General features: G+C 43.2%; 1 protein-coding gene across 1 annotated transcript in view; it reads right to left on the bottom strand.

Annotated features, from left to right (window-relative positions):
- Positions 1 to 24668, bottom strand: part of NODAL (nodal growth differentiation factor) — a 49717-nt gene extending 25049 nt beyond the window's left edge. Inside the window, exon 1 of the mRNA XM_086919505.1 lies at positions 24422 to 24668. Within this exon, the coding sequence (XP_086775631.1) occupies positions 24422 to 24668 (247 nt within the window). The remainder of the gene's footprint in view (positions 1 to 24421) is intronic.
- Between the last annotated feature and the right edge of the window lie 250 nt (positions 24669 to 24918).

The following is a 24918-nucleotide window of genomic DNA, read 5'->3' as shown; positions in this document are numbered from 1 at the left end:
TGACCTGAGATCGTTAAATAAAGAGGTGGTAGTGGATAGATTTCCTCTGCCAAATATTGATGAGATGGTGAGTACGTTGGAGGGGGCCAAGTTTTTCACTACTCTAGATCTAGCTTCCGCTTATCATCAGGTGGAGTTGGATGAGTCTTCTCAGGATCTGACAGCATTTATCACTCCCATGGGCACTTATAGGTATAAAAGGATGCCTTTTGGGCTCGTGTCTGCGGCATCTGTATTTCAAAGGATAATGGCTAGAATTTTGAGAGGGATGACTGGAGTGAGATGCTATCAGGATGACTTACTGATTTATGGGAACAGTGTTCAGGAACATTATAGTCGGGTGTGTGCGGCTCTGAAACGTTTAGAGGATGCGGGCATGACGCTCAAGAGAAGTAAATGTAAGTTTGGTGTACAAGAAGTAAATTACTTGGGACATAGAATAACTGGGGAAGGAATTTAACAAAAAAAGGAGCTTGTGGACACTATTAACAAAGTGAAGGAACCAGAGAACAAGGAGGAATTAGTATCCTTTCTTGGCATGGTAGAGTTTTATGGTAAATTCATTTGTAATTTTGCAGATAAAACACAGTGTTTGAGGAGATTGACCTCTAAGAATGTTGAGTTTGTATGGACGGATGACTGTAAAAGAGAATTTGAATGCATTAAGTCTGAGTTGAATAAAGCGCCCTCTCTTCAGGCATTTGTACCGGGTTTGCCTACAATTTTATTTACAGATGCGAGTGAGAAAGGACTTGGTGCTGTCCTGGTTCAGAAAAGGAATGGTAAAGACTTCCTGATTTGTTGTTCATCAAGGTGTTTAAGAGGATCAGAATTGAATTATTCTGTTATAGAAAAGGAGTCTCTCGCTATCTACTGGGCTTTGAGGAAGTTGAAGAATTTGATTTGGGGCACGAAGGTGTTTATTTTTTCAGATCATAAGCCATTGAAAGAGATTTCTAATAAAAAGGGCTTGGATGCAATTTCGTCAAGAATTAGGAGATGGGTAGTTTCTTTACAAGAGTTTGACTTTGTTGTTGATTACATTCCGGGTGTGTCAAATAAATCAGCGGATTGTTTGTCGAGAATGGTAGGTAAGGAAAATTTTGATGACGAAGATGATTTTGGTGAGTGTGATGATTGTATAAGCGTATGTGAGATTACAGAGGGGGCAATTGAAGAGAAAGAGTGGAGAGATGAGTTGGAGAAGGACGAGGAGATTAAAAAAGTAATGCTGTCGCTGGGTAGTAATTCACGCTTGGAGAAGCCTTGGATATTAGTTTCTGATGAGCTTTCAATGAATGGTGGTTTTTTGACTCGTGGTACAAAAATGGTTCCACCTTTGGGTATTAGAAAGAAATTATTGAGTCATGCACATTCAGGACATCTTGGTATTGTTAAAACAAAGGAGATTCTACGAATGCGATTTTGGTGGCCTGGAATGGACCTAGAGATTGAGAGATTAGTGAGAGATTGTCCTGAGTGCTGTGCTAGTGATAAGATCTTAAAGACGAAGCAAATGCCCATGGTGAAGAGATTGTTACCAAGACATCCTTGGGATGAAGTGGCAATAGATATAGTTGGTCCTTTGTCAGGTGTGTGTGATACGCCTTATCTTTTGGTGTTAATGGACTTGTATTTGAGGTGGATTGAGGTCTCTGCTGTTAGGGAGATTACCTCGGAGGAGGTGATTAAGTTTCTGGATACTCTTTTTAGGAAAGAGAGTTTTCCTAATAGTCTTCTTTCGGATAATGGGCCACAATTTTGTTCGAGGGTGTATGAGGAGTTCTTGAAGAAGTGTGGTGTGGTACATAAGAGATGCTCGTTGTATCATCCTGAGTCGAATGGGGCAGTTGAGAGAGTCAATAAAACGCTGAAAGAGTCTATACAGTTAGCTAGATCATCAGGGTTGAACTGGAAGTCTGTTCTTCAGGAGAGGATTAATGCTTATCGCTTTGCACCACATTCAACAACTGGGAGAACTCCATTTGAGTTGTTTAAAGGGAGGACTCCCAACACTTGGTTGTGTCCTGGGTGGATGAAAGTTAACAAGGGTTTGGTGGATAATGGGATTGGTGAGTGGCGTTGCAAGGAAGAAAGGAAACTGGATGAAAGGAAGCAGTATTATGATAAAAGAAAATGCGTGGATATGCAGAAGATTTTAGTGGGAGATCTTGTGAGAATAAAAGCTCCTGTTGGTTGTAGATCATGGTCAAAGTATACTGATGTAAGAACTGTGGTGAAAGTTTTTAGGAATGTCATTAAAACGGAGGATGGGAGGATATGGAATAGGAGTAGAGCAGTTGTGGTTAGGTCACAAATTCCTGCTCAAGAATTACATCATTCATCTTCTTCCCATTTTGTCAATGGTTCTAATATTTCTTCATCTTCCCTCAGGAGTCAAAGGGTACGTAGACCTCCTGTTTATTTGAGAGATTATTCATTGTAAGTCTTTTCTCCCTTATGCTTCTTTTTGTTAAGTTTATCATTTAATGCTTTTGTTTAGAAAGGAGATGTGTGATGGTGTACATTCATTTCTTTAACTGTATCTTTAATGTGTTGGAACATCCCTCTCTGTGAATTCCGATCTCGCGTGAGATTCTGGAATACATGGAGGTTCCTGTTGTCAGTTGAGAGCTAGACCTGTGGCTGAGGTTATAATTAAAGCTTGCTCTGAAATCAACTTTGTTCCTGACTTCTCAATTCTGTAAACAGATACTACAGTTTAAATTCGGATTTTGTTCTAGCTGCACTTTGTTTGAACATTGGCTAGTGGAACCAATGGGTTGAGACTGAACATTTCTGTCTTGATATGAAGAGTATGGTTTCAAGGACTATCAGTCAATACTCATGTAATGCCAGTTGGGGGGTTACTGCGAAGGTCTTCACTCGTGGCGAGGTCCTTATCATGTGGGTCCACATTATTGAACCTTTGCTAAGAGGGCTTCTACCATCTGATACTGGCAACGCCTGTGAAGTAGTGGGACCCTTGTTTTTCACCAGAGTTTCTTACACCGCTTCCGTTTGCTTGAGCTGCTCCTGGCGCTGATAATTATCAGTTTGAAGGGGACCTTGAGCAATTTGAGCTTGGGGTGTTTTCATTTTTTTTTTAGTTTAAAACATCACGTTGTCTCTGAAATATTCACCTAACTATAACGTTACACTAACCTTTGTGTTTTTTAGTGAACTTCTGTGGTATTTTTACCATTTATAAAGACACCCCATGTTTTGCACGGCTGAAGGCCATGCGTGTTGTCGGGTTGGCCACAGGGCCTGGTCTGTGGCCTGACCTTGCATCCAACCCCCATAGGCAGGCATGCAAGCGACCCCATAGCTGTATGTGGCCAGACCCTGCGAGTGCCCTACTCCCTCCCCAATGCATGTGAACTTTCCACCATGAAATAGTGTGGATTTGGGCACAATGCCTGGTCTGGCTCTGTCTGCGCTCTGTCTGGCACATAAAGCCCTACATGTAATTGGACCAGCATACTTAAAGGATAAAATGGTTTGGTATTGTTGTATCTTAGCGACCTCTGCATCTGATTGCCATCTCCACTGGATTCTGGAGTATAGATTCCATGGGCAGAGAGCAGGCAGTTGCTGAGGGAGAAGGGCCTCGGATTGTTTTGCCTTGCTAATAAACTTGTTGTTGCAATACAACATGTCTCCTGTAGACCTTAAAAGTGGCGATGAGGATGGGATGTCATTAACTGATGCTCCATCGAGTGGAGAGGTTTGGAACCGGATTATATCAGTCTTAACTGGAGTCTAACAACCCCTGGGGCATGTTGCTGCTGTTTACGTTGATGGATTAAATTTACAAGCTGCGCCTTCATGAGGAATATGGCCAGTACTTCCTTGGTTACCATTTGGCAGGAGCTTTACCGATCCAGGGAGGCAGGTGTATGAGTAGCCTGAATTTGGTCTGCATGTTTTGATTTGAAGTGACACGAGGCAAGGACATGCTCAATCGCGCGCACCTACTTCGTCATCGTTAAGCAGGTCATGGCTGAATATTGAGACCGTGGCCTTCCAGTCTGAGTTGATGTTATGATGTAATCCTGCAGAGACGCTGCACCAGCGGAACACTGAAACGTTGACTCTGCGTTCTGCTCTGATGTTGGTGTGTGACCAGTCACATAGAGGCGCATCAGGCCGAGAGTGCAGCAATGCATCTGACATTGGCTGGCGGCTGGAGGCAGTGTGCGGCGCGGATCAGATGGAGCTGTATCTACGGGTGCCGCAGGTGTATTGAGTGACCGATATTGTTTAACAACGGATTCTGGAAAACGCAGGAGTCATCGATGCTTGGCGGACTGGTGGTTGTTAAAACACAATTTAGGAGTAGAAGATGGGAAAGTGTTAAAGACACTACCAAACCCCATATGTGCCTTTTCTACTAATCAGGAGGGTGAAGGTGAGGAATATGAAACAGGTGTGATAGTTTTTTAAATAATTTGAAGAAGAAGAGTATTCAGAGGGAGAACAAGACAATGGTGTAGAGGTGTTGGTGATTTGTGAAAATGTAGTGAATGAAATATCTAAAGGGTATCAACCGCCAAAGTGCACATTGACGATGAACAAAGTAAATATATCAATGTGGGCAGGTTCATGTTCTCCATACACAATAATTGACAAGAGGATGTGGGAAAGTATAGGTATGTATGAGTTATCACCACCAGATATTGAACCTGAAGGGTACTGTGGCACTAAATTACTGTTGTTGGGGTATTTCATGTGTCGCCTGTTTTACAAAGGCAGGAGCGCACATGGAAAGGTGTAGGTAGTAGAATATGGTAGAGCTCTATTAGGATGAAGAGAGCAAAGAGACTTGGGCATAGTACTTGAGCCCAATCACCCTGATCAAGTATTGTTAACCCAAGATGCCGAAAGATCAAAGTGGCATATGAAGTATCCTGAATTATTTAGTAGCAAACTTGGAAGTCTAAACAAATGTGAGCACCCCATAGTGTTGAAGGCTGGATGCATTCCTGTCGTACACAAAGTTAGAAATGTGCAGTTTGCGTTGCGTACACAACTTAAGGAAGCGTTTGACAGATTGTGTTAGGCCAAAGTTATTGAATCAATAGAGGCGTAGGAGTGGCTCAGTTCCATAGTTTTGGCACGCAAATCTAATGGCAAAATTTGCATGTGTGTGGACTTGAGGGACTTGAACCGTAACATCTGGGCGGATCGTCATTCTTTACCACGCATTAGTGAGATGTAGCTAGGATAAAGAATGCCAAGTATTTTTCCTCAATCGATCTATCCAATGCATATCACCAAGTAAAGATACATTGTGATTCCAAACACTTGACATTGTTTATAACTCCTGAAGAAGTATTTCAATTTTTACGTATGCCATTTGGGTTGGCATCCACAGGTTTTCAAAGACTCATGAGCAGTATTTTAAGGGATATTGCAAATGTAAGAGTGTTCAAGGTGACATTTTGGTTTGGGGCGAAAACATGAACCATCGTGATGGTTTGTTGAAAGATGTCCTAAAGAGGTTGCAAGATGCTGGATTGACTGTGTGTGCTGAGAAGTGCAAGTTTGGGGTTAAGCAAATAGATTATCTTGGGCATATGTTATCGGACGACGGCGTCAAGCCCAAGAGGAATCTGCTTGATACCTTTGGGGGTAACCCTTTGCCATCAAACAAGGAACAATTGCATTCCTTCCTAGAGCTAGCTGAATATTACTCAAAATGTGTTCAGCATTTCGCAAACAAGGTGCATAATATGAGATTTTAATAAAAAAGGGAACACTGTTTTTGTGGTCTGATAAGTGTCAACAGGCATTTGAAGGAATAAAGGCAGACATAGTGAAGGCAGTGGCTCTCAAACCATATGATCCTCATGACAAATCCATGTGGTAGTGGATGCAAGTGCATATGGATTAGGCACTGTACTCATGCTGAAAAAGGAAGGGATGGACCGTGTAGTAGCTTTTGCTTCATGTACACTCAAAGATGCAGAACTGACTTATTCTGTCATTGAAAAAGAAGCTTTTGCCCACTAGTGGGGTGTCAATTTCTTTAAAACCTATGTATGGGGAACACATTTTGAGCTTAGAACTGATCTTATCGACATCTAGAATTGTGAAATAGCTATACTGTTTGCAAGAATATGACTTCCAACTGAGATATGTGCCAGTACACAAAAACATTTTTTCTGATTGTTTATCTTGTTTTCCATTACAATATCAAGAGGAAAGTGGTGAGAAGGAGAAAGATGAAGAATGGTTGGTTGGTGGCAACTGTTGAAGAATCCTGTAAAGGGGCTGTGAGCAAGGATGAGTGGATCGGGCAGTTGAGAAGATGACGTGATGAAACATATAATAGCATGTTTGACCAACAACACAGGACTAGAAATGTTGGTAAAACGGGGTCTCACAGATTATAGAATGGTGTGGCCAGAATTATCGGTTGTGGGTGGTGTCATTATAAGGGTGGACAAGTTAGTGGTACTTCAGGACTACGCGTCAGACTTTTGGAATTGTTGCACGAGGGACACAGCGGCATGTCTGGCATGAAGAGGAGAGCTAGATGCGATTTTTGGTGGCAAGGTATGGACAAGGAGATAGAGAGATGTGTATGTAATTGTGTGGCATGCATGTGCAGTAATTAGTCGCATAAGTCACAGGAAACGGCTATATCATCCACCACTATGACAGACAGACCCTGGCAAAAAGTGGCAGTGGATATTGGTGGTCCCTTTAATGCTAGGAGCATTGACAACAAACATGCCATAGTTCTGGTGGATTATTTTACCAAGTGGCATGAGGTTGCATTTGTGAGGGAGACAAAGTCTTCCAATGTGATAGACTTTTGTGAAAATGTGTTTCGCAAGGAAGGATACCCCAAATGTCTCATTACAGACAATGGACCACAATTTCTTGACAGTGAGTTTGAGAGATACTTGGTAAAGTCAGGGGTGGCACAACTTACCATGGCAGTCTATAATCCCAGAGAAAATAGTCTGGTGGAGAGATTCAACCATGTGTTAAAATGGTGTGTACAGTTGGCCGATTAAGGTGGTAAGGAGTGTAAAAACACTGTGAAGGAGATGTTGTGGAGTTATCGGAACACACCCTACACCGCCACAAAGCAAACTCTGTTTAGTCTTCTTAAGGGTGGTCTAGCTGGTACCAAGGTGACACCAGCATGGATGTGCAAATCAGGTTTCACGGGTGTAAGAAGGGACGATTTAGTGTGCATGATGCAAAATGACAATGTGGATGCTGGATTTACATTTGGATGCTTAGAAGGTTTGAGCATATTCAAAGGCAAGTTGTAAGCCTTGATGCCCAAAGCTTGATGTGTCTGAAGGCGGCAGGCCCGACATACATCCATTGTCATAAAGTAGAAGGGAATAGTCGATGGATACCCCTATCACCAGACGCCGGAGATTTGAGGGCACACAGTGCCAGTGACGTATCTCTCAGCAGGAAATTGGTGAAACTTTTGGATCAGGTCAACCATCTCAAGAATTTTCACAAGTTGCAGTGCAGTCGTAAACCATAATTTGGTATCCAATTGGAACCGTATTTAAGGCCACACACAGACCTTATCTTTAGTCCTGAAGAAGACCCTCCCAGACGATAACATTTTTTTGGGGTAAAGTTTTATATTACGCGAACTAGACCCGAACTTAATCGGGTATGAGCGATTTACATAGCACCAGTTACGTTACATGAGGACACACATTCATTTTAGGCATGGGGAGATTAAGTGATTTGCCCAGATCCCCAGGTCCGAGGTTGAGCGCCCTAGGCCAACAACGCTCTATTGTCCAAGGGGTCGAAACGTCGACCTATGCCATCAAGTGTCAATGATCACCCATAATAATACAGAATAAATAGACTATTTACTAGTTGGGTTGAATCACTTTTCTATATATTTCACACTATGTTTAAATGTGTGTCTTGAGTATGTTTATTTGTTATGTATATATTGTGCTGTGATGTGTAAATATATTCTTTGTTTTCACTTCACATCACCAAATCAAGTGTAAATATCTAAGTGTATATCAGTATGTGCATATATTTGTTTTGTTCTCATGTTTTGAGTTCATTCCTTCCATTTAATTACTATAAAATCATATACTGATTCAGGAGTACATGATTGTCATTTGTTTGGACATAAATTGGATATGCTTCATTCAATTCTAGTCCCATCTTAATAGAGGGACCTATTTTACAAATATTTTTTCTCGCTTTCTAAAGTTAATAGGTATCAGAACCACTGTTTACATTACCTATATATGGCAGCGTGATTGCAATGAAGTTCACCCAGCACTACAACATTGCCCACAAATTTGAAATTATAGATTGGGTCTTGAAAAAGTCCCATGAGTATTAGCGAAATTGAACGTTTTACAGTTTATGTGACCATTCGTATTTACGATAGCTTTTGGCCCTAAAGTCTCGAACTAAATGGAATGTGTAAGTGTTTGGCTCTTAGGGCCTGACTAGGAGTTTGGCGGTCCTGTGGTGCGAACCCTGGACCGCCAGACTGATGGCCCGCCAGCCATATTACGAATATGGTGGTGGGACTGTCACAGAACCGCCGCCGCTGCCGGAGATCATTGATACCATGTCTGTGGCGCGGCAGTCAGAGGCCTGAATATGTTTGCCGAGGTCGTTGCGATCCCGCCAAGCTTATTAGGAGTTTTCTGACCGGCTCACTTTCAGTGGTGGTTAACCCTCCATAAAAAGTGTGGCGGTGAGGAAACTTAGCCGCCTGTTGCCCCAGGGCAATTGGATGAATGCAGGGGAGCACATGGTGTGCCTCCCTGTATGCATGCACCCCCTTTCCTGCACATCATGAACTTTACAGTCCATGCTTTGTAGGAAAAGGCTTTGGCATTCCCATTGTGGTGCCTTCTGAATAGGGCAGACCAGGAGAAAACTCCTAATCTGGTGGATGGTCTGACTACGGGTTTAGTGGTCCTGGAGTGGGGCTTTGTTGGTCCTGTCCAGGACCCCCAAATATGACCACACTCTTAGGGTGGCAGCTAATTTTCTGATGGTGACCTACGTTTCCTGACAATATGTGCAACTATATCTGTATTTCAGGTTGAAGTTATTTTTAGGACTAGCCTTTAATATAGCTTAAGCTGCCTCTCCCGACTGCTGCTTTTTTTTATTATTAATCTACAATATACATATATAGAGGTGCTTTTGGTCAGTGGTCTTCATCCATTATTGTGTTGAACGTTCATTCTCACTTTGCTTATGTTCACCACAGCCTACAAGGAATTGGGTCTGCCCACTCCAGCCATTGGCTCCCCTCTCTACGAATGATGACATTTTGTTTGTGCATAAGGTGCACATCAGACATAAAAATAGTCCACTTCAGTGCTAGATTAGAGGGGCATTGTGTACTTTATTTTATTTTAAAAGTGTATTTTCTTTCTATATTTTTTCCACATGTTTTTAGGACTCTGGGGCTCCCCAAACACTGTTACTGGACCCTCACAGCCATTTGCAGTGTGCCACATCTCGTGGGGGCACTGCTAGTGGCAGTGATCTTGAAATAGGCTTTGGCATACTTTGTTAATAAGAAAGAATGCTAGACACCAATCAAAAATGGCCAACCATGCACCAGGTGTGCGCTCAGCTGTTCTCTGCAATATTGTCAGTTTCATGTTCAATATGTTTTTCGGAAGGAAATCAAATATGTTTGGAAGTCATTTACCTTTCATATTTTAAGCATGAAAGTAGTTAGATTCCCAAAAACATGAAAGGTCTTCCAACACTGTAGACATTGAAATTCCTCACAAAAATAACTGCTGTTCCAAATCATCATCATAACATGAATAATAATGCCTTAATTCATAGCGCCTACAATGGCCACTTCTGCCATTTCAATGCGCTTTACAATAACAGGTCCTGCAATAATTCTAGTCAGAAAAAAGCAGCAAAAAAATCTACTCGTGCTCCCGCCAAAAGGCCTGACAGGTTTTGCGATGTCGGGAAAGCTGCATTTCACTTCAGTACAGAAATGTTTTACACTTTAACGAACCACTTTGTGTCTTCCTATGTGGGAATGCATTGTTCTAATTTGTGTGTAAATGAGTATGGCATTCACAAAGTCAAATTACTTTCTATTGGGTTTGAAATAGGGCCACCTCTGGGATTCGAAAGCATCCCTTTAAACCTCCATAATTTGAATTCATTTACAGGGAAATTAAGCGGTCATTATAAGCCCCACAGACCCTTCCGGAACAAGCGACGTCACACTGTGGAAGTGTGAACTGGGCGCGTTTTTCCAGCGCGAGGCGACAGGTCAGACCCTTCAGGTAAGGTGCCCCGGGCGGGCTGAGGAGAAAGGAAGCCCCAGGAGGTAGAAGAGGGCGACTGCACTGCCGCGGGGCATGTCTGGGCTTGAGGTTTCCCCAAGCCTTAGCTTTTTTTTCTGTTCTTTCCCTTTAGTTTATTTTATTGATTTCTTTACTTGCGCGTTAGTGCTAATAATATTAGTTTAAACATTTTGTTGGCTATTATTAGTGTCGCTGAATGTATCCATGGTTGCCGCTACATGTACTATAATGTATATTTAATTTTCAGAGTTATTTTATGCTTTTCGTGAAGGTGTCATGTTGATTTCCCATATGGTCGCACATTTTTTCCTTTATAACTCTATTCGCAGTATATATATATGTGTGTGTGTGTTAATATATAGCTTGTAACTTGCAGTGTTTAGAAACAATTATTATATATATATATATATATATATATATATATATATATATATATATATATATATATATATATATATATATATATATTTATATATATATATATATATATATATATATATTTTTCAAACAGGGTTTCCCTGATTCCGGGGATGCGTGGAGTCGCAGAAAGGAACGGACTGTCAGTCGCTTAGTTCGTTTTTGAAATATTTATTTTTGCTTTACAAATCCATGGGGGGGTCAAACAGAAAACAACTGACGCGTTTCGGCAGCGTCCGCTGCCTTGGTCACTGTCAGTTTGGTGCTAGAAACTCACAGTTTTAAAGGGGACAACGTATATTTCGAAACACACCTTCTTTTTGGCCAAGTCCACCCACTTACGCTAAGCATTTTGGGACCTGTAGTTTTTGGCCATCCCGATTGGTTTCTAAGTTTTGTAACCAAGGTTTTTAACAAAATTAGGGGAGTGTGCCGTTGTACCCATGGATAATACAATTCATTTGTCAAAATTCAATTTATAAAACAAGGCAATCAATTGACATTCATCATTCACGATGGAATATAGTGCAATCAATGATCGAACTGGGAATACTGCCCTCCAGTGGGCTATTCATGAACAGTTATCACATGTGTGGTGCCATGATAGTGCAACAGATTCCGGTCGCTCTTATGTTTAATTAAACATAAGAGCGACCGGAATCTGTTGCAATACTTTTGCTTGGATGCAATTTCTGAAAACATCAGGGGTGGGGATAAACTACAGAAACTCCGTAGGTTGGAATCCCGTTACATTATAGACTGCCAGACTAAGGCCCCCTTGGGACTCAACAGTGGGGAGGAACTTACTGTGCATTTAGGGAGCTAGAAAGCCAATATTGCAGTATCCGAGTTGGGGACTATTTTGTTGATATTACAGCTTAAGGACTCTAGTTTCCACAATTTCAGTTCTTCTGTGTATTGGTGTGCTTTAGGATGAATTAAGAACTTTTTTCACTATCATGGCACCACACATGTGATAACTGTTTAAATGCTCTTGGTAACTTCTGGATTATAGTTTAATTCTTGGCAACTTTTTCTAATTTTTGTTAATCAACATTCAACACTGTTGGGGATTGAATTCATGCACTGGGTTTATGGAAATTTAAAAGGCAACCTTCGAGTTGCCACAAGCCGATCCACGGCGAGATCACTGTCCATTACCCACTGCATCAAGGAGAGGGTTACTTGCCGATCCACGGCACAATTATGTTGGAAAACTCCTCGTTATAATACATGAGGAGTTTTATAATTGTTTAATTTAACACTCACTAAAATAATGTGTTATTTATTTTCATTTATGCTAATACAGGGATTGTGTGTACTAGCAAGATGGCGCTCTCGCGTCAGTCCTCTCTCTACACCCACCAACACGTGTTGTTTGTAAATGTTGAAATAAAATGGCGCCAGTACGCGCATTACGGTGTAAACATTGAGGAAGGGAGCTTTGCTTCCGAAACGCGTCTGTTGTGCGAGTAAAGCTGCTAATAACGAAATTCCCACGAGTGCTGTCATTATTTTCCACCCGGGACCGGGAGGGAGAGAGCTTTCATATATATATATATATATATATATATATATATATATATATATATATATATATATATATATATATATATATATAGATATATATAGATAGATATATTTATATATTGGGCGTGATGTTTATAATGACAAGCCGGTTTGATGGCAAACAAATGGAGAGTATTTCTTCCGCTTTTTGTGGAGAGACATTTTGCATAATCATACCATCTTCACTGAATTTTCAGATTGAAAAGGCCACTATAGTGTCAAAACGCGTCTATGTAAATGTAAGGCAACATGTAATAAAGAAAGGAGACTCTTACTCCCTAGAGTGCAAGGACTCTTTGGTATTCAGAGGAGGAGTGGTTAAATTTAGACGCACAGCAGTAGCGTCCTTCCTTGCACCACCTGTGCTCAGGTGCAGTCCGGCAACCGCAAAAGTGAGTGGAAATATATATTGCCTGTCTCCATGCATCTTCCCATGGATTTTGACGCAATCCCAGATTTACTAAAGGTATTAAACCTGGGGTTGGGTTAAAATGCTATACCCTCCCAACTAAGGCTTAACAAGGAGAAATATCTTAATTTCTCCGCATTGCTTTCTCTTTCTACTTGGGCAGCATTCTGCAGCACATGTAGAAAGAGGAAAAGGCCTCTAAGGATTGTTTTCTGCAGAAAGATGTCCCTTTGTGCACAAAAACAATCCTGCGTGTAACACAGGCACCCTTGCACCATGGCACAAGGAAGCCTGTGCTGGCGCTAGATAGCACTCAGTACACCAGCGGAGTGGGGGGAGAGAGAAGGATTGCACCATGCCTTAGTAGATACGGCACATTCCTGATCTCTCCCTGTCATGAAGTACAACGAAGCCAGATAAATCTGCCCCTTCTGTCTCTTTGTCTCACTCGTGCAGGTTATTTCTCATCTCTGCCCTCTTCCTTTATCAATGCTTTCTTATCTTTCTCCCTTCCTCTCCCTTTGGCTCTGTGTCAAATTCTGATGATGAGAAAAATGTGCTGATGCCCAGCGCCTGCCCCACTGCCACAAATGATGTACCAGTGGCAAGATCACAAAGCCCAGTTTTTGCAAGTTCAAAGGCTATCACCAAGACCAGACTGTGCATTTGTAAAATGAAATGTAATAAAGGGATGTAATTATGATCTTAAACACTCAACCCGAAATAAAATGGCAGAGTTAGAAAAACAGACAACATGCTTTAGTAGATACATTAACCCGTTGGCTCCTGCCATCGGCCAACGGTCGTCGCGAGCACTACCTTGGTAGTGCTGCGCACGTCCGTTGGCCGACACTGGCCCCACCCGTTTTTCGAACATTCAGTACTGGAGCTGAACGTTCGACGCAGCCAACGGGTTAATGCTGAAATGCAGTAATGCTGTGTAGAATGATGCCGGTCTGGAATCTAGATGGGGCACAGCTTATCGCTGACATGCAGGCAATAGGACTGCAGCAGCTAGTGAGGGGCCCAACGCACAATGCTGGGCACACACTGGATGGATTATTTACCAACGATCCCAACATTGAGACACCAGTAGTACTTCCTTTGACATGGTCTGACCATCAAGCCATTATTTTTAGAATTACACTGTTACCTCTTAAACCTTCTCAGACTAAAGTCTGCCCGTTGGTGGGAGCACGGATGTGGAATAAGGCAGATATGCCGCATTTTACTAATCTCCTGATATCATCTATTCCAGAAAACATAGGTGATACTGAAACCATGTCCACGATTTTTCAGGAATGGATTTTAAAGGCAGCTAACCAAGTTGCACCTGAAAAATGTTATCGCCCCAATAGAGCTACTCCATCTGCTCAATGGTACACAGAGGAACTGCGCCTCCAGCGTCAGTACTGTAGAAACCTTGAAAGACGATGGAGGAAACACTACAGTCCCTCTGCTAAGCAAGAGTATAAGAGCGCCCTAGCAATTTACAAAAAAGCTATTAACATGCAAAAAAATCTCTTTTACACTGGCCAAATTGAGCAAGCACACAACTCAGCCAGGATGCTCTTTCAAGTGGTCAATTCTCTCTCCAACCCAAGTGGACCTGTGATTGAGAACTCGCAGGAACTATGTGACTCATTAGCCACTTTTTTTAAAACCAAGGTGATGGACATCTACTCTACTTTCTCTAGTGAACAGGCAGGAAAAACTGATGCTATACCCATCATTTATCCAGTACTCAATCATCCCTCCTTTGATCAGTTTCAACCAGCTACTGAAGATCAGATCAGTACACTGATCTGTAAGATCAAATCAGGTTCCCCGCTTGATCCTTGCCCCCCCACTATAATGAATAAACTACAGAATGTTATCACACAGCCGCTAACTAAAATATGCAACTCCATATTTAATTCAGGTGTCTACCCAGCAAGCTGGAAGAAGGCCATTGTTAAACCTTTAATTAAAAAGCCTTCTTTAGACCCCACCATTTCGTCCAACTACAGGCCTATTGCCTGTCTTCCCTTCACGTCCAAGGTCATAGAGGCAATCATGAATAAACAGCTCTCAGAGTTTATTGAACATCATAAACTCTTAGATGACACTCAGTTCGGGTTCCGGAGGGAACACGGAACTGAGACAGCATTAATAAAAGCCTCGGACGAAATTAGAGAGATTATGGACTCAGGAGGAGCTGCAGTTCTTATATTATTGGACCTGTCGGCGGCCTTTGACACGGTTGACCACACCATCTTGATCGACCGTGTCGCGACCCTTGGAATTAATCATCGGGCCAAAGACCTTATAGCCTCTTTTCTAGCCAACCGTAGACAAGCAGTAAAGCTGGGCAATTACTACTCGCCCACCACAGAATTGCCTTGTGGGGTTCCACAAGGATCCTCGTTAAGTCCTACACTTTTTAACATTTATGTTTCGGACTTGGCGAGGGTCATTAAATCTCATGGGATGCGTGTAACCACCTACGCCGATGATACCCAGCTTGTGCTGGCGGTGCACAAGAATGGCCCTGTGGTAGCAGCCAAGTTTCAGGAGGGACTACTGGATGTACAATCATGGATGCACAGTAATTGCCTGAAACTTAACGCGGAGAAGACTGAGGTTATGACCTTTGGCACGATCTCCCCAGAATGGTCAAACACATGGTGGCCCAGTCAGATGGGCCCCCTCCGGTGCCAGTCACTAAGGTCAGAAATCTTGGAGTGATTTTTGATAACAGGCTATCTTTTGGATGCCATGTTAACAAGGTGGTTTCGGCGGCTTTCTTTGTACTGAAGAAAATAAAAAAACTCCTGCCGTATCTACCAGTATCTGCAGGAAAAACGCTAGTTACCACTTTAGTATTTTCAAAATTAGATTATGGAAATGCTCTCTTTCTTGGTACACACAAATATCTCTTAAACAAGCTTCAGTCCATCCAAAATATGGCAGCACGGATCCTGCTTAACATCCCTAGGCGACATTCCACCTCTGCAGCCATTCGCCATCTCCATTGGTTAAGAGTCGAAAGCAGGATCAAATTTAAAGCTCTTTGCATAGCCTATAAGGCCATTCACCAGACTGGACCGAAGTTTTTAAAAGAGGCTTTCCAGGTGTACATCCCCAAAAAGAATCTAAGATCAGCAGCTAGCTATCTTTTGACCGTCCCCCGGACAAGAACGGCCACTTGGGGTGATAGACGATTCTTGGTAACAGCTCCCGTGCTTTGGAACTCACTTCCTTTGCACATTAAAACTGCTCCCACCCTTATTACTTTCCGCAAATCACTGAAGACTTGGCTTTTCAATCAATGAGAACGTGCTCTGATTGGTGCTGTAATCCTGAGTATTTGCTGCGCCTAGACACCTTAGGGTATTAGTTGCGCACTAAAAAATTCCATAAATAAATAAATGTACTAAATGCAGCAACGCCAACCTTGTTTACTCACTTGCTAGAGTGGGATGTAGTGTCAGAATAGTGGACAGAATTTCACATAGTTACACTTCATAACAAAGTAGATGGTAGGATGTGTTGAGCACCTGGAAGCCCCTTTGCCTGATCTTGGTGATAGGGATGTTAATTGAATAATGCATAAAGTAGTTTTTGGAGAATTACCTTGAAGCAGCTACAATCAGAGGGAGAGTGTGATTTAAATGAAAGAAGCAAACATGTTGTGTTCTACGTTGATTTCGGGATCATCTCTAATATAAATTGACCAACCCAGTAGATGCCTATGCAGGGGCGTAGCTATCATTGGGGCAGAAGGTGCCGTTGCACTAGAGTCCACGACCCAGGAGGGGGTCATTCAAGATTGAAAATTGCCTAAATACTACCTTAATGGCAGTCAAAGGGGCCATTTTCCTTGCTTGCACCAGGGCCCGTGGAAAACTCACTATGCTAATGTCAATCAAACTAAGGTTTTTTGATTCAACTTAAGCCTCAGAGATTGGTAGCCGGAGATACATTGGAAGTGCAGGGTCTGCACCAAGAATCCTTGAATGGCAGACACAAGAAGTAAAATTAGTATCGGGAGGACAGGCAGGGGAAGAGGTAAATAATAAAGGAACTGAGGTATAAAAGGACCATGGGTAACTGTATTCCCATGCAGTGCAATTGTGATAAAATGAGACATGATGGCAGGATGCTCAGGTGCCTTACAATCCAATTCTAGGTGCATACCTGTATGACATAATAATCTAGAAACTCTGGTGGGGTTTGGGGAAGTGACAAAACCACAAACAGATTGCAAAGGGGCGTTGAAAAAGCACAGGGAACGCAGACTTGGAGACAAGCTACCCTATGATAACACAGCATGCAGGTCAATGGGCCCGCTAGATGGGACTTTAATTTCTCATGTGCCTTCAAATAACATTCATCTGTCAAACATCCCGGTGGAGACTTGGCATGTATTCCAGATTGCTGAATTCTCTCCAGTCCTGGGCCACGTTACTGAATGTTCAATATCTGTCAACGGGGTGACATGTCGTGACTATATGGTGATCAACAGCAATTTCACTCTCCATCAAAGTGGAACTGCAGAACAGTTTATGATATCCTAAGCTCCATGGAGAGACATATCTATCCATCTATCTATCTATCTATCTATCTATCTATCTATCTATCTATCTATCTATCTATCTATCTATCTATCTATCTATCTATCTATCTATCTATCTGTCTGTCTGTCTGTCTGTCTGTCTGTCTGTCTGTCTGTCTGTCTCTCTATCTATCTATCTATCTATCTATCTATCTATCTATCTATCTATCTATCTATCTATCTTTCTATCTATCAGATCTCATCAGAAAACAGCAATATATACAGTTTATAAATAATCACATAAAACAGCTTATATGTGATGTGGGGATCATAATGCAAACGTACAGTTAAATCATAGAGCAAAAGATTTAAAACTCATACAGATTGTAATATACAAATTCATGGGAGAGATCATAATGCAGACGTACAGTTAATACATGGGTAGAATTGTTTTTAAAAACGTAAACAGATTGTAACATATGAATTCATCAGGGGTGACTTCACTAAGGCAATCAAATCAATAGTTTTAAGTACATTATATCTAAAGGTTTTAAAAAAAGATTCCTAGCTTCCCACTGTCTTACAAGGACAGACAAAAAGTGCATGCTTAATGTGCTTACAGAGTTCACACGCTCAGGTCATATTTCCTTTAGGAAACCAATGCTTTTTAGAAGTGTTTAGAGGTGAAATGCTCAGTCTGAGGATAATTAAAAAACGCCAAGTTCTCTGTTCCAAAGTAAATGACAGATATTTTTGATTCTGCTTAAAAGATTGGCTATCATCATAGGGCTTGTAAATTCCTAGCTGTGAACAATGTGTAATGTCCTTTGTGTAACAAAGTCTGGCCTTCACATTTTTCAAAAACAGTTTTCATTGTTCTGTGATCCATAACTTCAAAAGAGCAATATAAAACTAAAATGTTACTAGTGCAATCTTAAAATGATTACTAAAAGTATAAATTCCTCTTTCATCTTTGAGAGTTTCATACCTTAAGAGAGCTCTTAGTGTGCCTTCCGTTGGGTGAAGTAGATTGTAGGCCCATCTAATGACATTTGCTAAAGATCTGATGTGGACGCTAGGGAGCGAAAGCTATAGCCATAATGCTTGGATGGGGCTGTTTGACGCATGGAGACTGTCTTCTGTGAAATCTTCCCTTTGAGTACTTTTAAAACCGCCTATTTATTTATTGGAATATATTCAAGGGCATAGGATAGAATGGGAGGTTTCTTTGCTCGATAAGTGTCTAAAGAGTAAATGTGTAAATGTAAATGTACATGTATTTATATAGCGCAAATCACTGACCCGGTATCTAAGCGCTTGCTTAGGGAACCCGTCCTGGTATTCCCCTGTGAGATAACCCGGCAGGGTATCCACAAGGTGAAAGCCAGGCATCCCACCGCGAGGGGCCGTTGTGGAGATTAAGCAAGCTATTGCCCAGAGTCGCAGAGTGTGAACCCGTGAATCGAGTAGGCACCGGAGCGAGAATGGGCGAGTCTGTGGACAGGACTCAAGACCCTGCCGAGCCGGGAATTGAACCCTGGTCCCGGGCTGACCTCTGCTTCCAGGTCTGCCTCCTCTAACCAGTGAGCCACACTTCTCCAAGAGTCTTAAAAAGTCGCCTGTCTGAAGAGCAGTAAAATCTTTTTAAAGCACCGACGTGAGCAGTGACCTTGAGACCTATGTGAGAGATGTGGGAAGTATTTTCTATGGTCTGGGAGAACACCATACCCAAAAATGTATATATAGTTGCCACCTCTACGGGCCTTCCACCCAACCTCTAGTTAAAAGGGCAGCACCACCTCTGTCCTCTAAAAGATAGTTTTGGAAATATTTATCTTCAAGAAATCATCCTATGCATATTTGAAATCGACATCTAAGTTCAGCTGAAGTCCAATAGCTGTAAGTTCGAAAATGACTACATCATTAGTGTAAATTAGAGTATGCACATTATGAAGTTTATCTTTTACTCTATGTATTAACTGTACGGTTGAATTATGATCTCCACGTCACATATAACGAAAATAAAAGTTGGGCTAGAATAGCTTATTTGTCAGTCCCTTGTTCCCCCTCATTAAGAACATGCGCCAAATACCTAGGGATCCCCATTCTCACTAGTTACCTCTAGAGGGTTGGTCTATCAACCCTGTCAAAAGCAGTAGAAAAGTCTACAGATGTCTGTCTGTCTGTAATGCAAAAGTGGCCCAAATACATAGGATCACTTTACAAGAGAACAGGAATTGGGTTACTGATGATAGTCAACAAAAACACACCTATAGGTATCACAACAGTGCAGTCAGTTTAATTCAGTGGATCAGAATCAGAATGGAATGGAACAGGCACAACCTTAGGTGAAGTATGTTTAAAGTGGATGATTGTAAGTAATTTTATGAAGGTAGTGCGGAAACTGGGTGGGCAAAGAGCTGTTGAGCGCCAGCTTCTTTCTGCACTTCCTAGGCCTGGGCGTAGTTCGCGGAGTTTTGCTACGCAAAACTCTGCGAAGTTACAAAATAACTCAGCGAACTTCCGCAAGTGCAAACGTGTGCAGGGGTGGTCCTCAGCACTCATTTTCGGGGACAGAAAATTATGTTTCATATTAGACTTTGAACTAGAGCAAGAGAAGGAAAGGTAAAAAGGAGGAGGAGCAATCTACGAAAAAAGGGAACACAGTGAGCGCGCATGGCCAAAAAAGGACCTGCGAGTGTGAGGTAAAGAAACAGGAAGTGTACGTCGTGGAAGGAAGAAAATTGGGCGGAATCAAGGATAGACAGCCTTGGGGTTGGACAACCACAACGGGCCAATCAAGAAAATCTTGGACCCCTATACTTAATTTATTTACATATCTATTCAAAATCGGCACTGATACATCTGTAAAGTGCAATATAAATAATGATATCGTTTTCACAAGATACAGTTGTGGAAGACCTCACAGGAGAGAGAACTGCGTTAAGAGACAACCATTTTGGGGCATGTAAAAGTTCGCTCCCCTGCTTTACAATCTTTATGGTTCAGGCTAGGGTGGGTATGAAATGGAAGTGTCCCAATATGTATTCCCTTGGAGTGTTTTGCCCCAGGCACTGTCTGCCTCACGAGTCCCCATCACCAGGGAATCCTTTCCAGCCCCCCAGGGAGGTGGGCCTGCGCCTGACATAATCCAATCAAATCCGCCCTGAAAGGATGTGGATTGCGAGGCGAGGCTCTCTATAGGCCTGTCTGGCGGGTACCCAGAATTGGGACGAGAGCACAAAGGCTGGGAGACGGCCAGGGATGCGCTGCGGGCCTGCAGGCCCCGTCGGAACAAGCCATTCCCCCATCATCCTCGGGGTGCGGACCGGGCAGTGCTTGAGCTGTCTGGGGCAGAGGGCACAAGTTCATCACGGGTCAGTGAAGAGAGAACATGGCGGCAGCTAGGACAAAGGTGGCACACGCTGGGCATCGCGTATAGACCAGTCTGAGTAATGCCGAACCTGAATGACAACATTCAGAGCTTCTCAGACACTGGGCAAAGCCAGGAATGCGGCCGGATTTCTGTGGCATGCGGTAGAGCGCACAGTGTGACCTGCTGCTAAAATATGAGCTCGCATATCATGGTCGGGGTACTGGGGGTCAAACACCCCTCGCCCTTTCTATCGTTGTGATTCATCAACAGATTCCCAACCACGATCCTACTGAGCAGTCTTTAAGGCAGTCTTGACTTTATTCATGGAGGTGGGTGCTGTAAAAAGTGTATTTTATGTCCCATAGGCCACTCGCCCATCCCTCCACTTTCTGTACACCTGTGTCTGTCGCCTCGCTAGGTCTGTCCACAATAGCGCATTTCCTATTCTTTAAGAAAATGAAGGGTTCTAAACCCCATTACTCATAAGAACATCACATGCGAGAATCACTTCCCATAATTCACTGGAGGTCAAATATTGAACCAAAGTCTAGAAAAATGAATGTTTGCATTTTTGTAGTATAGCATTTGCATAGCGCTTGCTATTACTATCCCTTGGTGAGGCGCTATAGATAATGTATAATGTAGATATTACCATGTAATCCTGCAGCCTTGTTGTTCTGATGATACCCACTTTGGCTCAATTATTTGTTATTTCAACAACAGTATCCCGCTGTGGCTGTATTGGTCTTTAATCCAGACTCCTCTGTCTGCCTGTCTTTACTACATTTGGCTCTTATTTTTGTACGGCTGTCTTTCAAACCTCCCTTAAAACAAATCTTGGTATATGCTGGAATCATTTTCCAAAATTCACAGAGTCAAGCCGACTCTCGAAAAATGCGCGTTTGTCTTATGTAACCTGGGATTCAGCATATTCTATGTGCAGTGTGTGTATCCTGGTCCCATAATGCAGTCTTGGAGCCTGGTGGTAACTTACTTCATCCTTGCAGTAATTGTTTAGTATAGACTGAGCGCCATTTCTCTGCAGCACCACAGAAGCCTGAGACACGGTTTTCTATCCTTCTCTAGCGCTTTGGGGAATGTTGTTACACAGCAGGGTTTTAAAACCTATCATTCACGGGAATTTTGTCACATACGGTAATTATTTTTCCTAATTCACATTAAGTAAAATTTGTAACTGATATGTAGAAAAAAGTCGTAGTTGTCTTACATGTGCCATGTATACTTTATGATTTTTATGCTGCAACATTCGTTTTATGATGCCAAAGATCACAGCATTCCTTCTTTAGCCGCCCCTTTCTACACACATTGGACATATTTTAGGCCCAGAGTCACCCACTAATCAAATTACTGTACAGCATCTGGAACCCAACGACATAACATGATGAATAATTGAATGGGGCGTTCCACTATAGTTATTAATAGAAGATCTATACCCAATTGAGAGGTGGGGTGGGCTGTGATATTTTGTAAGCAATATTTCGGCAAAGATATGTATGTAGAACGATATTTCGAAGTCCAAATTTCTAAAACCAACAGGGCTGACATCGGCTATTTGTGATCCTCTGCCCCCCCTATCAATGGATCACACCGCCTACTTTACCTGCATGTAGAATTCCAAAGATATTTCAGGCACAGAGGACGTCCACATATAGGCGGGAGGGTGGTGGTCTGCCTCAGATTTTCTTAGTGTATTGTACCCTTCACGAGTTCACCGTTATGAACCGGATATGATTTCAAATCATATGGCACAGAACAGTCATAGACGGGGCAAGAAACCCCCACCAGCACGTCCCATCCCCAATCTCCACTAAGTCGTGATTCCCACCTAACGCTTCCAAAAGTAGGTGTGAAGTGAAGAAGCCAGAGGCCTCCCTCGAGGTCAGACCCAGAGACGTCATATGTCTGCGTCGGGCCTTTGAGGTCAGACACCGGCGCCACATGACCTGCAGGAACATGGCCGGCCTTTAGCAGGTGCAAGTTGGGCCCACGCCCAGGGCGCCTACCTCCAGGTGGGTGCAGGAGCTGCCTGAGGAAGTCTCGCGCCGACCTGGGACACAGATAATTAAATAGGAGATATGTGGTTTGACCCGAGACATAATCGGGCCAAAGGCCAGCTGTGTGTCCGGAACCAGGCACCCCTCTCGGCCCGTGGAGCTCGTTGGGCCTTTCATAAAAGCTGCTGCACTATGCTCACAGCACCTGGAGGACAGTGCAGAGACCCGGTCGAGGAAAAGGGTGCTTTGAATAGGAAGACATCATTCAAATTCTGTTATCCCTCTGTTCGGTTCTCCGAATACCTATCCACCCATCCACTGATCCCTCCTTCCATGCTCTTTTCTCTCCTTCATGCGTTTTTTCTGCTCTTCCTATCTGTAACGTCTTCCTGTGTCTGGGTTTCTGTCAGCCCCCGCATCTTGTGAACTTTCTCATTACCTAACAGCCGCTGGGGCTTTCTCTTTTTAGCTTTTATTCTCTCTCCCTAGTCTCTTTTCCCATTGTTCTGCCTTCCTCTGCACCTGCCCTCTTTCGTCTTTCCCCCTGCCTCGCTACCTCCGCATCTCGCGCCCTTTCTGTCAAGAGAGGAAAGATGAAGATACATTGAGAGAAAGAGGGGGCGCCGCGGTGAGAGGGAAGGTGTGAAAGGCATATCTCCTGCTGTCACGAAAGGGTAGACAAGTCTTAATGATAAAGTGGTTTCTGCAGGTGTTCTTGTTTCAATGCACTATATGCCTGCGTGTGCTCTGAATCGTCACACATTCTGACAGGGCCCCTCTTATTTTTGAATCGGAATCTGAAGACTAGAGCTGTAGCTTTGAGTATTTGCAGAAAGCGCCACATCCGCGTGAGATTAGAAAGGGTGTCGGCAATCCCATCTGCAGGCGGGGATATTATATCACCGGCTAATGTCCTGATAGCGCCGAGTGCGGCGTCTCTCCTGCACGTGTTCATTAAAGCGCAGCGTGTACAGCCGGCATGACCCCGCTTCAGCTCTCAGTAAAACCGCACTGTACTTCAAAGCTCCTCTTCAACCGACATAATGTCAACCAAAAGCCCTGGGATGCAGAAAATAGCTCAAGAGGCGAAGGCACCTGCTGCAGGGGTTTGTGTAACCCCGAGGTTTGCAGTAACATAGCTCAGCGAGTTAAACCCTGATCACAAACTGTAGGACTCAGGTACTTTACTTATTGGACATACTTATTTTCCAATCCTTTTTGATGAAAAGAGTACAATTGGGTTATGTAAGCAGCGGTACAAACTAAATGTTTAAAGACAGTATATTTTCTTCTGAGGCGCTCTAAAACGGGCCGCTTTATAGGATCTCTAAAATGGTCTTCGGTGCATAGGCAGTAATTAGAGCATGCATTTCAACCATAAATACACCTGACTGCAACACATCATTTCTTTAAATAACACCGCAATAATATTGTCGCCAGTGGCACCGCAGATAACTGTTGTAAATCATCACAGAGCCTTGACAGGGGCCAGTGAGTGGCTTTCACTTTCAAGGTATGCGTATACCGCCCACCTATCTACTGAAGTTCAAAAGCCCCATAGTGGGACGGCCTACTGGGTAAATTGCTGACTGCTGAACCAAGAACGACTTTATCTAATCTAACGGCGCATGCTTTCCCCTTCAACACACTCTGTGATCTTGGACAAGTGACTTGATCTCCGGTTCTCGCATCTGACAACACCCGAGAGAGCATGCAAACCACCTGAACAAATGAGCATTTGACTTTTTATGGCAAATAAATGAAGTGCGAGCTTACTTTTTGCTACCAGGCTCCTGATAACGTCTGCGTTCTGTCCGAGTGGCGTATGCTTTTTAGCCCTCTTCCCTCCTGGCTGCAAGTCCCGAAAGAGGTTCACCATGTAGCGGAGCGGCGGGTGACCCCTGTCGGTCCTCTGGCCCCCAACTTCCGGGTGCTGCTGCGCAGGCCGCCTGCCTGCCTCCCAGCTGCCCCCTGCAGCCTGTATCAGTACCAGGCTGAGGAGAATGGTGATAAAGTCCTGCATTGTGGCGCGAGAGGCTACAGTGTGGGGGGTCATGGCCCGCCGGACACCCCCGGATCTTTATACTAAAGCTCTTCACGGCAGCCCTGGGGCACTTTCAGAGCCTACGACCAATCGCGGGGCACTGTCCCGCAGTCACCACAGGCTTATCACTGACCTCTGGAGGCGAGGTGACACCTATTTTGCACTTGCATCTCTGGGAAGGAGGCAGAGACTTGTTGAGATGAGGCGAGAATTACACGTATCTTGTCGA

The sequence above is a fragment of the Lissotriton vulgaris genome, chromosome 5 (genome assembly GCF_964263255.1).
Source record: "Lissotriton vulgaris chromosome 5, aLisVul1.2, whole genome shotgun sequence".
NCBI lineage: Eukaryota > Metazoa > Chordata > Amphibia > Caudata > Salamandridae > Lissotriton > Lissotriton vulgaris.
The sequence above is the reverse complement of the archived record's forward strand: the minus strand, read 5'-3'. Positions and strand labels throughout refer to the sequence as shown.